Source organism: Anolis sagrei, chromosome 1 (assembly GCF_037176765.1).
Source record: "Anolis sagrei isolate rAnoSag1 chromosome 1, rAnoSag1.mat, whole genome shotgun sequence".
Classification (NCBI taxonomy): Eukaryota; Metazoa; Chordata; class Lepidosauria; order Squamata; family Dactyloidae; genus Anolis; species Anolis sagrei.
Window position 1 is genome coordinate 41,146,692 of NC_090021.1, and position 16,272 is coordinate 41,162,963.

General features: G+C 39.5%; 1 protein-coding gene across 1 annotated transcript in view; it reads left to right on the forward strand.

The window, feature by feature from the left end:
* Positions 1–4,706, forward strand: part of CAPN13 (calpain 13) — an 89,394-nt gene extending 84,688 nt beyond the window's left edge. Inside the window, exons 14-16 of the mRNA XM_067462573.1 lie at positions 164–218; positions 2,440–2,502; positions 4,560–4,706. Coding sequence (XP_067318674.1) covers positions 164–218; positions 2,440–2,502; positions 4,560–4,706 — 265 coding nt within the window. The remainder of the gene's footprint in view (positions 1–163; positions 219–2,439; positions 2,503–4,559) is intronic.
* The last annotated feature ends 11,566 nt before the right edge of the window (positions 4,707–16,272 follow it).

Sequence of the window (16,272 nt, forward strand, 5' to 3'; positions counted from 1 at the left end):
ACAAATCATATATACTCTTGTAAATAAATCAGTTGTGTTACTAATACCTGTGTACAGCCTGAATTCAGTACTCCGGATTTAAAATTCAACGTGCTGTGCTTGCTTGACAGGGAGTGCAATGAAGATCTTTTGTTCTGTCCTAATACATTTCTCATTTTTGTAGTTTTGATCCCACTCCTAGAGATGAAAAAAATGAACTCCCTCCAGCAGTAACAAAGGTATGTAGATCTGTAAAGTCTACAGTGTTTATGAAAACTTGGGCAATTAATTTATGAGTTTTTGAGCTAGCAGTAGTTCAAGCTTCTTACCCTGCAATGAGCAACAGGCCCTCTACCCATGCAGGCATTATTCTACATCTTCCAAGTTCCTGTCATTGTTAAAGATTGATCTTGGGTGAATCTTTACATAAATGAAACAACTAGAAGTCCTTTCGCACTACATAATTACAGCGCTTTAATCTATGTTAACTACTATGGGGGAAAAAATATAATTTTGGGATTTGTTGTTTGTTGAGACTCTAAAGTTCATTGGTAAAGAATTCTACATGCTCCTCCTGTACATTTCATTGTCACTGTGATCTGTCTTGGTTCTTGGTTTGTTTCTGGGTCTTGATGCAAAGTGATTGTGTAAACTTTTGAAGCTCTTTATGATTTGACGCCAGGAACCCATTTGCACTGTGATTGCACTTTTTCTATCTTAACATGACTCCATCCTATAGAAAACCGAGGTAGTATGGTGTGGTACTAGAGCTCTCTGACAGAAAGGTCTATGTAACCTTCACTAAACCATAGATCACAGAATTCCACAGGAACTGTAGCAGTTAAATCAGAATCCGTTCAATTACAATGTACAACACAAACCATATATGCTTGGGAGATATAGTCCTGAAATTACAATGGAAGCAGGAAATTGGATAACAGTGAATCCTGATGTAATGAATGACTTCCACTGGATGTTAATATAGGTAGAGGACTGAGAAACTTCCTAGAGAAATATCTACTCTAGGAATTTTCTAGGTCCCCCAACAGGACAACAGAAGCATGCCATAGAATTGCCTGGAGAACCTAATAAATTCATAGAGAGACCATTTTTGTCAGATGCAGGCAGATGAAACCTTGAATATTAGTTCAGTTGGTACAAGGGTCATTCTGTAGTGTAGTGTAGACTTCCCTTTTGCCACCACAGACATTGAGAACTATCATTTGAGGTCTTCCTGCAGAACTTTTTGGTGGTAATATTATCTTCGTGATGAATTGGAGAGATTCATCTAGACCGTGGTCTGATGTTACTTTAATGCCAGTTGAGAAACTATTTATTTTTCTGAGTTTTGTGAACATCACATTTTAAAGTAATTAATCCCCCCCATAACTATAAATTGTAATTACACTAGGTTTTGAAGGACAGTGAGAGGTGTATTTCTTGCATAATGTATGGAGTTGTGCAAGAAATGCATCATAATGCTCACTGGTATGAGAGAGCAGAACAATATTTTTGCCCAGGAACCAGCCCTATATATTTACTCATTGACTCCAGTTGTTTCTTTCTTTCCCAGAAACTCACTGTGGACTAGTGGCCAAAATACCACATGGACTCAACTTGTGTCATGGAGCATTATTCTCAGTAGAACTGATATAGAGCACCCAGTATCTGAATTCTCTTCCCCTATACTAGCCACATTCCATTCCATCCATGGAAGCACTCACATAGTTATTCCACACAAGTTTAAGTGTGTTATGTTTGCATTTTGTTTGGGAACAATACTTTATTCTTTTCCCATTAATATACTAGGGCATCAGTCCAATCATATAGTTCATTTGCTGAGTTATTGTAGGTACACGATTACTCTGAAACTGTATGGTTTCCATTTCTTTTCTTCTTGGCTCTTTCCACCTTGATTTTGCTCCACAATCCTGGCACACTCTCCCTAGGAATGTCTGCCAATTGTACTCATCCTTTAGGTTTATGTTTAAATCACTGTTGGAAACTTGCTGTTCTGCTAAGACATCATAACATTACATTTCTCTTTCCCCCTCTCTCTTTCTTTTGCCTGATTAATACAGAAACACAGACTTCTACCCTGCTGCACCCTGGAGCCTGCACTTGCAAATGGTTTTGGTTAATCTCAAGTTTGGGTGTATGGGAATGCTGCTTATATTTGTCTATGTTAACAGAGGGCCACAGGGTAGAATTTAGAGAACTCAGATAATTAGGAAAGGATAATTGAGGATCAGATAAACAGGTTCTCTTCTATTACACTTCCTCTTCTTGTCAGTCTTTTGAGGATATGACTGTGTCTTTTTTCTTTTGTTTTTATATGTGCAAATGTTGCTGACTGCAAATTACAAGAAACATCTGTGGGCCATCTGAATAATAATGTGTCTCTTGCTGGCTGATTTTATTTTGCTGGTTTTTATATGTGTACGTTTTCCTTTGATCCAGGATGTACAGAAGTGGAATCAAGATAACTCCTACAGAACCATCTTCCTAAAATATGCTAATCAGGTATGTTGAAGGTGGGGGAAGGATTGTGTATGTCGACAAAGCTAGTGGGACTGGGAAATAAAAGATTCCCATCTTGCTCTTAATCCAGGCTTCAGAAATGCAGATCTCAAATGCACATCTCAAAAACACTATTGATTTTCAAGCCGCATATAACCAAGGGGCTCAGCTAGAATATAATAAATGATCCAGGGCTGATTGCTTGCAAGGAGAAAGGTGTTCCTTAAACAAGCAATTAGCAGTAACCCTTGGCTACAAGTATATGTGGATATGTAGATCATATTTTACTCTGATCAGAATTACTTCCCATTTGCTCTCGCTGCGTTTGGAAAGCAGGCATCAGTCAATGTTTGGGTAATTGATTCCCATTCTTTCTGAGCTGAGCTGCATGCATTCACAGGAGATGCTCTTAATGGCTTAATAAACTGTTATAAAGGACTCCTTGACTTAGTCAAGAGAAAAATTGCTGCCAAAAGCCTATGCACAATAGACCTCTCACAGCTAATAGTTATATCAACGCATAAAAGGTGAAAATGACACTGCCTACTGCGAATAATGTGCAAGGTTTGTTTCTGGGAGCACTAAGGGCAAGGAAGGAAGATTTGACATGGCTCATGAGTCTGGCAGCTCAAGCTGTAGGGGCAGCATGCCAGGTTCCCAGCTCTTCGTTACACTTCAATGTTATGGCAGTGAAACAGAGGCTCAACGCAGCTGCTCCCACTCCAGTGGTCCTGTTTGAGCATGCCAGAAGACCTGTCACGCTGTCATCCTCCCGTTCCCTAGTAGCACCTTGGAAACTGCTGACAGTTACAACAGAAGGGAAAATAAAGCAGATTTCAACTTGATTTGGGGAGATGTAATAAGAATGATTTCATCAGTGTGTCAAAAAGGTCTGATTGCATGAAAGATCTGTCCTTAAAATAACTGCAAAAAAATGGTTGTTCATATTCAAATGACATCATACTGCAAGTTATAGTCAGTATCTGAAATGTGATGAACATGGGAATTCTTACTATCACCAACAAATTTTATTCTATCCAAAGGGTCTTCTCTCTGAGTGTGCAAAGATTTTATGTAGAAATGCATAGGCTGTATTAAGGGAACAATTCCCATTAAAAACACTATTCACAATCACATTCACAGCTGCATTTCAGAAGCATATTGAGAATTCACAAAGATAACCACTGCTATGAATCTCTTCAATAAATGTCTGATATTCAGTGTGATATAAGAAAGATCTATGTTCTCTTGAACACTGACTGATATGAGAAGAGAGTTTTTCCACTGCTGCTGCCACACCCATCATCCACTCTTCTCAATTATGAAAAGACATAATGGAGCACAGCCCTTAAACAAAGCATTCCACCAACAACGCCCAGTTTCCCTTTTGTCTTATCCAGATGATGTCTGACATTCCATGCCTAATGAGCATGCCTAGTGAATATTCCATGCCTAATGTTTGGCTTTTTCTTTGCTTACTTGGGTGCCCCCCCCCCCCCAGTACTTTTTGCCCTTTCTCAGACCTCGCAATTCCTCCAAATATACTGAAACCTCTATTACTGTTGCAATTCAGGAACTTGAGTCTGCCATTAGAGCAATGGTTGTCAAGTTTGGGCCACCAGACTTCAAATTCCAGAACCCAAGCCAGCAGGGCCAATATTCAGGGCTTCTAGACATGGAAGTCCAAAACATCAGTGACCTAAGGTGTCTATCAAATTCATATATGATTAGAGGATCACATGACTTTTTCTTCAGGCCATTTTTACTTGATATGATCATTTCTTCCCTCCACAGGTAATAATCTCCTTCAATCAGGCAGCACATGAGGCTTTCCCCTCTCCTCTTCTGCAAAGTAATTCATGATTGAAATGGAACATCACTGCCAAACAATTTAGTGTTATCTTTAAAAGCCAGACCCTACTTTACCACACCATAAATCAGAAGAATAAAGATAATAATTTCATCTCTCTGTGTGTATCAGTCCTTAATCAATCAAAGTGAAACATGTTCAAGGCATGTATTTTCAGATCATTTGTGAGATCTCATATGTTCTTCTACAGAGCTCCTTCCTAGATGCTTCACAGTTACAAAGAATCCTCAATGAAGTACTCCTGAAAGGTAAAGCCACTTTCTTTATATTGAACTTGTCAGTAGAATATGCCATGGACAACACCTTGGAAGAAGAGCACTTTGTCAGGTTGTTATAAACTTCACTTGTACTACTATTTGTGACTTGGGAAGAAGCTCAAGACAAAATACATTTCTTTAGGGTTCCAGTGCCATCTGGCTTTGGCAATTCTGGTTCCTCAACTAAAAAGAAGTCTAAACATGTAGACATATCAGTGGTCTAGAGACCACTGGCACATCTTACATTTTTGAAGAGAGAATAAAATTAGTTATCAGGGTTGCTGAGGGATACTGTGATATTGGAGGAAAATTCTCAGAGTGACTTGGACAGCGAGAAGATCCAGCCAGTCCATCCTCCAGAAAATAAAGCTCAACTGCTCACTGAAGGGAAGGATATTAGAGGCAAAGATGAAGTAATTTGGCCACATAATGAGAAGACAGGAGCACTTGGAGAAGACAATGATGCTGGGGAAAATGGAAGAAAAAAGGAAGATGGGCTGACCAAGGGCAAGATGGATGAATGGTATTCTTGAAGTGACTGGTTTGACTTTGAAGGAGCTTGGAGTGGCAACGGTAAACAGAGAGCTCTGGCATGGGCTGGTCCATGAAGTCACGAAGAGTTGGAAGTGACTGAATGAATAAACAACAAGAGGGATACAAAGCCAATCTCCGCACGACAGTGGTAGGCCTATTGGTAAAGGCAGATATGTCACTAACCAGATGGTGGAGCACTAGACCAACCAATACCAGCTACATTCCTCTCACTAGCAAGCTGGTTTCTCAGTTGACCTGTCTTCTAATCAAGGATTCCAGCAGAGAAAAAGCTGTCCTTTGTGGAGATACGGTGGGGTTCTATAAATGAGTGTTATTTGGTGTTATTGTGCCTTTTAGTGTACCAGTATGATCTAAGCCCCATGCAATGATTTCTTTTTTTTAAAGCAGCTGATATACATAATAAGGCATGGGTGTAGAAGAGGTGGCCAGTGAACCACAGGAGGGCCTAGAGTATTCAACACCCTAAAATTTTGAAAGAAATATAAAAAATTCCTGGATGTTTTATATTCCTTACAACTACTTGTTTTTAAAGCATTTAGGGAGAACATTTTGAAAAATACAATTTCTTTGCCAGAGTGGGGAAGGCAGTAACCCTTCAAAACATGATGGAAATGTCATTAACATCCCTAAAAGTTTTGGGGAGCATCTGAAGCATCTGCTGCCAATAAACTGTATTTTGTCCACCCCTGTTTCAATGAATCATGAGATAATGAGTCCATTTTAATGAATTATTTTCTGGCCTTAAAAAAAATATGCAAAAGTGGCATTATATTGTCAGATTCCTGGTTTGAAAGTAAATGGTTTTATTCTTACCCTTCCCCTACCTTCTTCATGTTAGTATACATTGCTTTTCTGATTTATCCATTTATAGATCGAAGGACCAGTCTGGGAAGCGGAAATAGATTCAGCTTCGATTCAAGCAAAAGCCTTTTAGCTCTGATGGATGTATCTTTTCAACAAATGCAATAAACTTTGCTTATACTGCCCTGCCTCACATTGAGTTATGGCTGGGCTGAGCTTCCCAATGCAAAAGCCCTATGAGTAAATATTTGCCATAATATCAGCCTTCCACTTAAGCTTGGAATCTATAAATTATCATATTCTTCCCCACCGAGAGACTTTCTTTCTGTTAGATGTCAGATGGAAAGTGGAAGGTGATTGTAATAACCCCCTCCTGCAGACTTCTTGCGTATAGAGCCTACCTACAGTGCATAACATATTCCCTTCAAGCAGCTCATCCAAAAAACCTTCATATTGCTCTGAAATCTTAAAGCTATGAACACAGTATGTCACCAGCCTAATTTTTGACCTACCTCTCCTGATTTGAAACAATTTGGAGCAAAGAAAATGTTGTTGAAGGCTTTCATGGCCAGAATCACTGGGTTGTTGTAGGTTTTTTGGGCTGTGTGGCCATGTTCTAGAAGCATTATCTCCTGTAAAGCCCAGTTTAGGTGGTTCAGTTTGTCATCTGCAAACCAGATCAACAATTGGGTCACAATGTTTACAGAAAACCTACACACAGTGATAGATACCTACATAAAAACTCCAACTATCACCCAAGTCAAAAAAAAGAAGCACCATTAAAGCCCTGGCAGACTGTGCAAAAAGAATCTGGGAACGCCACTTCCAAGACGAACTGAACCACCTACACTGGGCTTTACAGGTCAATGGATACTCCACCACAGGCATCAGAAGAGCTGCAAGACCGAGAACAAGCCATGAAAGTAAAGACAAAGATCCACCCAGAGGAAAAGTGTTCTTGCCATACATCAAGGTAACCACTGACCGCATAGGAAAGCTGTTGAGGAAACACAACATACAAACTATCTACAGACCCGCTGAGAAAATCCAACAAATGCTATGTTCAGCAAAGAACAAGAGGGATCCTCTCAACTCTGCAGGAATCTACCATATACCATGCAGCTGTGGACAAGTCTACATAGGGACCAACAAACGCAGCATTGCCCAACCATAAATCAAGGAACATGAAAGGCACTGCAGACTACTTCAACCAGAGAAGTCAGTCATAGCAGAGCACCTGATGAACCAACCTGAACACAGCATATTATTTGAGAACACAGAAATGTTGGACCACTCTAAGAACTACCATGTCAGGCTACACAGAAAAGCCACTGAAATCCACAAGCATGTGGACAATTTCAACAGAAAAGAAGAAACCACAAAAATGAATAAAATCTGGCTACCAGTATTTAAAAAGGCCCTGAAAATTATAACAGTAAATAAAGAACAAAGCTCAAACACAGGGGAATGCCAGACAAGGAACAATTAGAAACACCTAATTACCTCTCGATAAAGTATTTTCCCAGGCAGTAACAAGCCACAACTAAAAACTGTCAGGCCATCAAATGCTAACCAAGGTGGCCAATTGAAACATTCACACTTTCCTCCAGCAGACAAAAGTTCTTTCTCCCATCATGAACATTCCACAGATATATAAACCCAATTTTCCTAATTTCCAACAGACCTCACAACCTCTGAGGATGCTTGCCATAGATGCAGGTGAAATATCAGGAGAAAATGCTTCTAGAACATGGCCATACAGCCCAAAACACCTTCAACAACTCAAAGGAAAATTCTGAGCAATATGTACTTGTCCCCCCACCCCACCCCATGAGTCTGGGGCCCCTAGAAATATGCAAATAGAGAGCCAGAGAACGGTGAGGGTATCAGCCATCAATCAAAGCTGTAGACATCATTTTAAAAATGAAGAGTTGTAAAAGTTTGCTTAAGTTTGGGAAATGTGAATGTTACCAGGGAAACAGCCCAATGTATCGAGCAGGCAAACACATTTTGACTGGATCCTGTTGGCTTAGCTATTCCAGATGTGAGCTGCTGAGGGCAGTGAGAGTTGTTCATACATGCACACACAAATGGTGGTGACCTGACATGACAATTCAAAAGCTTTACCTGGTCATAAGTGGTAAGTAAACCACTTTACCAATTACCGGTAGTCCTCTTCCCTGTTTTAGGAATGTAGTTATTTACTCTTCCTTTTATTCTAGACTTGAAAGGAAGAATCCAGAGTGCTGAATTCTATCCAAAAATCGATTCAGCACCTTGGATAACTCCTTGAGGATTAGAATAAAATTCAGAGGACATTGGCTGTACCTCTGACATAGCAACCAATAGTCATTTCCCAGCTTTGCCCTGTCTTCCCTCAAACTACAGAATCAGATATTTCTGGTTAAAGCATTTAAGGGCTATCAAATCAAAACTCATTTAAAACTTGACCACATAGACAGATCAATGCTAACGGAAGGCTTTCGCTTGACGAATTTGGAGAACTTTGGAGGGAGCTCAATATATATAAGGTATGGATGGGATTTATGAACCTGAAGTCTTTTGTCCCATTTTGTCCTCAAAAGTTTTGAAGTTTACTTTTAAAGTAATTGCAGTTACCAGTGTCTATAAGGCAGCTTTCTTTGGTTACAATAATAGTTTTAAAAGGTTGAAAAGTAACTTGGGATTACATAGAGTTATGTTTAAGAAAAGCTACACAGTACAAGATACACCAAAATGTACTAGGAACTAACTAAAATGAATTATATTGCTAAAGAATTAATGCTATTTTTGTTAGGTTAATAATAATGTAACTTAGTTATTATGTAATTTCTGTAAAAGGAGCTGCTTACATATATCTTACTTTTAGAACCAGTTACTTTCAAACTCTTAGTGTCTATTTATACTCTCATATCTTCTCATATTCCCAGATGGAAAATGAGTATTTTTCATTCCTAAATATGTTAAGAACAACCCCCTCAGCAATGAAGAAGTGCTCCCAAAGGCTTCACTTGTTTTAAAACTGTTGGCTCAAGTTTAAATATTTTCTAGGACATTTTTTTAAAGGAAGATGAACAGAACTCTGGGTTCCTGAATGCCTCCAATCTGAAAAGAATAATCCAGGAAAAAGGTATGTGATGTTTTAGAATAATTTTTTAGATCAGGCACTTTAATTTTGAAATTTAATGATTTTTAAAATAAATTATCTAAAAGGAACATTTCACAAGGGATTCCTCTATGTGTCAGAGTAGCTGCAATTAAAGAAATTACCCAGAAGTTAGTCCTCGGAAGGCAGAGAAATATGATAGATATCTTAGGGATAAATTTATATATTCCAGTTCTAACTGCATTGTATTTGAATAGGTAGCTATCAGTTTCATTGTTTTTGTATTTCTCACTGTTGGTATTCTTGTCTCATCACAATTCTATATCATGTTGTGGTTTTTAGCCTTCCCATGGGTATTATTTTCTTGTAGACATTTTTCCTACTATATTAATGACTTAGATGAAGAGTTAGAAGGCATGATCATCAAGTTTGCAGATGACACCAGATTGGGAGGGATATCCAATACTCCAGAAGACAGGAACAGAATTCAAAATGATCTTAACAGACAAGAAAGATGGGCCAAAACTAACAAAATGAAGTTCAACAGGGACAAATGCAAGATACTCTACTTAAACAGAAAAAAATGAAATGCAAAGATACAGAATGGGGGATGATGCCTGGCGTGAAAGCAGTACATGTGAAAAGATCTTGGAGTCCTCATGGACAACAAGTAAAATATGCGCCAACAATGTCATGCAGCAGCTAAAAATACCAATGGGATTTTGGCCTGCATAAATAGGAGTATCGTGTCTAGATCAGTGATTCTCAACCTATGGGTCCCCAGGTGTTTTAGCCTACAACTCCCTGAAATCCCAGCCAGTTTTCCAGCTGTTAGGATTTCTGAGAGTTGAAGGTCAAAACATCCAGGGAACCACAGGTTGAGAACCACTGTTCTAGATCCAGGGAAGTCATGCTACCTCTCTATTCTGCCTTGGTCAGACCAAACCTGGAAACCTGTGTCCAATTCTGGGCACCAAAATTGAAGGGAGATGTTGATGAGCTGGAATGTGTCCAGAGGAGGGCGACTGAAATGATCAAGGGTCTGGAGAACAATCCCTATGAGGAGTGGTTTAAAGAACTGGGAGTCTTTAGCCTGCAGAAGAAAAGGCTGAGAGGAGATATGATATCCATGTATAAATATGTGAGGGGAAATCATGGGGAGGAGGGAGCAAACTTGTTTTCTGCTGCCCTAGAGAATAGGATGTGGAATAATGACTTCAAACCAAAGAAAAGGAGATTCCAGCTGAACATTAGGAAGAACTTCCTGACTGTGAGAGCTGTTCAGCAGTGGAACTCTCTGCCCCAGAGTGTGGTGGAGGCTCCTTCTTTGGAGGCTTTTAAACAGAGGCTGGATGGCCATCTGTCAGGGGTGCTTTGAATGTGATTTTCCTGCTTCTTGGCAGGGGGTTGGACTGGATGGCCCACAAGGTCTCTTCCAACTCTAGGATTCTACGTATTTTCCCATTTTGCTCACTGATTAAAGGATATTTGCAGAGATTTTCCCTATTGTATGAATATATTTTTCAAACACAAGCATGCTAGTTTTTTTCAAATGAACGCATGGTTTTTGAAGAAGGGAAGTGCCCACATGGCTGAGTGGTTTGAATGTTGGACTGTGATTCTGGAGGACAGGGACTGAATCCCCACTTGGCCATGGAAATCCACTGACTAGCCTTGGGCAAGTCACAGGTCTGTCAGCCTCACAAACACACCCTCTAAAACACTTCTTAAACTGTGTGTTCCTGATCCCAACAGGGGTCTCCATAACTCAAAAATTGGCAACAGTAAATCTGTTAGTGACAATGTTCAATGAACCCTGGGGAAAACGCTTCATTTGTACGTCATAAAAGGGGGAAAGTGGCCCATTTAGTAAGCCTTGCAAATGCTGGTTTATTTTCAGTAAATGTCTGATTTGATGTAATATGCTTGTATACTGGGGGTCATGTAAAAATTACTCGAGTGGAATAGGGTCATGAGTGGGAAAAGAAAACCACATGATACATTCACCTTAAAGTCTCCATTAATCAAAATAATAATAATAATAATAATAATAATAATAATAATAATCTTTATTTGTACCCCGCCACCATCTCCCCGAAGGGGACTCAGGGCAGCTAACATGAGGCCAAGACCAAAGATACAATACAACAAAATAAAATACAAAATACAGGCAACAAAATTTCATCAGAATAAAATACATAAAATACATAAAGTAGCAAAATAAAATAAACAAAGGAGACAATATATAAAATAGGAGATATATAAGGAGATATATAAAATCAAACACAATGGGCAGGCCAAATGGATGAGGTAAAATGATAAAACCCTGGTTAGGTAGGAATAGAAAAAGTGTAATTGAGAGGAGCCCAAAAAGGATGAACAGTGGGTTTAGACTTTCAGTTTAAGACCGAGGGGGGCAACATTGTTGATGGAACAAAAATTATTTGAACGCACACAACATGTGCCACATATGAAACAGCATTGGATCAATGCCCTCAAATTCTGCTCCCTCCGGTGAAATTGTCCTTCATCTGTGCACACACCTCCCCTTCACACACACACACCCCAAGAGAGAGAGGAAGAAAGAGTGAAAGCAAAACAACCAAAGGAATGCTAACCTGCAAATACAAGACATCTAAGTGTGAAAGATTTTTAGTGTCTTACCCTCTTTGAGGCTAGAAATTTGAGGGGGAAAATGAGGGTCAAAATTCTTAATCTGGAGCCCCCAGTGGCACAGTGGGTTAAAGCGCTAAGCTGCTGAACTTGCAGACTGAAAGGTTGGAGGTTCAAATCCGGGGAGTGGCATGAGCTCTCACTGTTAACCCCAGCTTCTGCCAACCTAGCAGTTTGAAAACATGCAAATGTGAGTAGATCAATAGGTACCACTCCATGCAGTCATGCCAGCCACATGAACTTGGAGGTGTCTATGGACAACACTGGCTCTTCGGCTTAGAAATTGAGATGAGCACCAACGGAGATGAGCACCAACCCTGAGTCGGACACAACTGGACTTAATGTCAGGGGGAAATCTTTACCTTTAATTCTCAATCTGAACTTCAGTCTCCTCATTTTCCTCCTCTCCAGTAGCTACACACCCTTTTAAAGGTTTGGAAAAGGTATGGATAGCCAAGTCAAGTTGTGTTTCCTCTCATAGTGAGGTTAGTGAAGCATGAAATGGTTTCCCATTTCCCTATGAAAATATCCTCCAAATTTCCTTTTTAATACCCACATAAAGTTTAGGATAAAACTCCTTTAGGTTTACCCTGACACCTGGTGATTGCTTTTGGAAAGGCAACTGAGTTCTCTTTGCTATTCATTGATCTGCTCAGCTTCCTTAGTAACTGAGTTCTGATTGAATTGTTCCAACAGAATCCCTCTGTGGTCGCATTTTATATGTAATCCCCCAAATAGCTACCAGGCAATAATGCTGCCTTCAAGATGAGCTTTTACATGTCAACATAGCTCTTTAAGAAGTCTTATCTGCATGCCTATTAATTTTCTTCTTCTCCATGGGAAGTCAAAAAGAATGTGTAATCAAATGACAGCCACAATACTTAGTGAGGTTGTATGGAGAGAAAAGGAAAGGATATTCAACAAGGATTTTTGGAAATTATTAAGATTATAATTTGGAGGATAAGTGGAGAAGGGAAGAGGAGCAGAGGTTTGAATGTTGCTTTGTTGAATTCATCATTAATGTGCTTCATTTTAAAAAATATCCCAGAAAGATATTGTGATAATCAAGCTAATAATGTGCAGCATAGTGAGCACAGCTGAGCACCACTCTGTCCTGAAAGACAAACAACAAATAATACAGGGAAATAGCTGAAGAAAGGTGTGTGAATGAAAAATAGGAATATAAGTATGGCATCATCATATTTCCCCTGAACAGCAGAATTTTAAGAGAAAATGTAAATCTGCTTAAGTTTTCCTTCATCTCCTCTGCTAGGCTCCTTCAACCCCAATCTGACAGAAACACTGCATCTAATTACTGATGTTAGATTCAAATGAATTGCAAATATTGGTTGCCAGGCTTTTCTTGGCAGAATAGGTACTCTAGTTTCCCTCATTATTTTCAATAATCATCATTTGTACAGTTCACAACACAAAGCTATTGAACATGAAGTTTCTAGCTAGCTATTGTGGTTTATAGGGCTGGCACCTGCTGCTGTCTTCAGTCAATTGTGTAATACAGCAGCTAAGGGCTCTTCTACACATGCTCTAAAATGTGGAAGAAACCAGGATAAAAGGGATGTGTCTGTGGCTAAATGGCATTTCACAAAAATGTGAGCTGATTTGAATTAACATCTGAAAAATATGTGTTAAGAAGGTGAGCTTAAAATGTAATTTTGGCTGGAAAATGTGCATATTCATGTGACTGTATATCCCTGCAGTCAAGAAATATATCCTATCTGCTAGGCTCAGTGCATGTACTCATTTTTAAATCTCGAAACAGTTGATTTGGGCTGTCAACAAATGGAGCCATGGACACACAGGTGGCTAAATAGAAGCACAAATGGAAAGCAAGTACAATGAGAACTCTCTGCAACCATTCCTTTGTTCTGATCTTTATGAAAGTAAACAGAGCTTGAATTTACAGTAGGGTGAGGAGGGATAATAAAAAAAATCTGCTTGTGTGTACATTTAGATATTTACATGAGTATATATGAAGTCCAGTGGGTTTACTACCTTATGAAGAAATTAGACTAGAACCTGTAATAACATGTATCAGGATTATCCATGCCATTGTATTTCCAATTTCTATGTATTGTCATGAAACCTTGACAGTTAAGAAACCTGATAGGAAGAAAATCTATTTATTTGAAAGTGGTCAAAGAGAAGAGTTCTGCAGATTCTGTAAACTGACAAAAAGACAAATAAATGGGTTCTAGAACAAATCAAACCTTAATTGTCTCTAGAAACCAAGATGACTAAACTGATCATAGAATCATAGAGTTGGAAGAGACCTCGTGGGCCTCTTATGATATTTTCATACTTTGAATATATAATCACATAGCCCGCTTTAAAGGACAATGATGCTTGATAAGGTAAAGTGCAGCAACAAAAGAGGAAGGGAACATTACAGATGGATAGGGCTCAGTCAAGGAAACCATGATGTTGAAAATGGAAGACCTGACCAGGGCTGCTGATGACACTGTGATTTGGAGGTCTCTCATTCATAGCATTATTATAAGTTAGGGTTGACCTAATGACAGTCAACCAGAACAAAAAGTCCCAAAAGGTCTAAACTATATGTCCTACTATTCCTTGGGATGTTTCCATGCCATTTATACCGATATCAAACTGCTAAGGTTTGATAAGGGTGGGATATAAGTGCGATGAATAAATAAATAAATATTACTGATGATTTGCTCAGAACCCTTCATAGGACCTCATCACACTAGAGACGGAATCCCTTTTAAATCCGGTTGCTACCTCCTGCAGAATTCTTGAGTTTGTAGTTTCATGAGCATTGTTAGGTTGTCTTTTTCAACAGATGTGAGAATCACTTTTTTAAAGACAACAGAAACTACAAACCCAATAATTCTGCAGGAAGCAGAAACCAGATTTAAAGTGGATTCATTTGCTAGTGTGATGAAGTACCTAGAGATCAGGATTAAGCTTGATTTTGAAATCAGGTCTTATATGTTTGAATTTTGATATTTTTCTTGGCTTATTGAAGTTGATGTGTATGCACAAAATTTACATTTGCTTTCAGTGCCAAGTTTAATATGGGGACACTCAACTAATGCTGAAGTTTTATATCAACTTAATCTGGGAGTAAGCTCATTGATATCATTAAATTTTCCCAGTAAGCCTTCACTTTAGGATGTGCTACTTTCATCACAGGCAATCATATAAAGGGCTATTTTCAAAGTCTGGACGATTTCATAAATGAAGTTGATACGTGGCTTGATCTATTCTCTGTGCATTTTTAGACAGTATCATTCTGATGATCACCTCCTTTGCCTTTTCCTGTTTTCTAGGCCTGTCAGTCAGTGAAAAACTCCTTGGACTGATGACTGTGCGATATGGGGATGCTACCATGAGGATGAACTGTCCTGGTTTTGTGTGTTGTATGATTCGTCTAGAGACCATGAAAAGTAAGCCACATATTTTTGAATACTTTTTAATACACATATTCACAAACACATATATGGGCAATTAAAAAGCAAGCCAATACCACTTCTCCCAAATTTGCAGTTAATTACAAAACGGAAAAAAGTAAAAACTTTTTATTAGTTTAGTGATGCTTGTTAATCAGTTCTCCCTTATTCTATGTGTCAGCCTTTAGCATGTGTTAGAAGATCCCAAATTATGAATGGAAATGCTCATGATTGCACCACATCATTCTAAACTCACCTCACCGATTGTTAGGTTGTCTTTTTCAACAGATGTGAGAATCACTTTTTTTAAAGACAACAGAAAGCACTACTACTTCTTTTGAGGTAATACAATAGGTTTCTAAACCACTGTCTGTCATCAGTAATGGACTGGATGAGGCCAAATAAATTGAAACTTAATTCAGACAAGCCGGAGGTGCTCCTGGTCAGTTGGGAGGCAGACCAGGAAGAAGGGACCCAGTCTGTGCTGGATGGAGTTACACTCCCCCTGAAGGCACAGGCTAGTAGTTTGGGGTCTTCCTGGACTTGTTGAACCTGGAGGCCCAGGTATCTGCAGTGGCCAGGAGAGCCTTTGCACAATTAAAACTTATGTGCCAACTGCACCCCTTCCTTGAGAAGTCAAGTTTGGACATGGTGGTACATGCCTTAGTTACATCATGTCTAGATTACTGTAATGCGCTCTATGTGGGGCTCCCTCTGAAGAGTGCTCAGAAACTTCAGCTGGCCCAAAGAGGTGCAGCCAGGTTGCTAACTGGGGCTGGCTACAGGGAGCGGACAACCCTCTATTGCAGCAGCTCCACTGGCTGTTAGTCTGTTTCTGGGCACAATTCAGAGTGCTGGTTATGACCTTTAAAGGCCTAGACGGCTTAGGTCCAGGCTATTTGGCTGACAGCATCTCTTTGTAAAAACCTGCCCAGCCCCTGAGATCTCAGGAGAGGCTCATCTCAACCTCGGTTGGTGGGAACGAGAGAGAGGGCCGTCCTCAGTGGCTACCTCAACTCTGGAACTCCTTGCCTAGGGAAGCCAGAATGCCCCCCTCCCTGTTGTCCTTCTGGCAGCAGG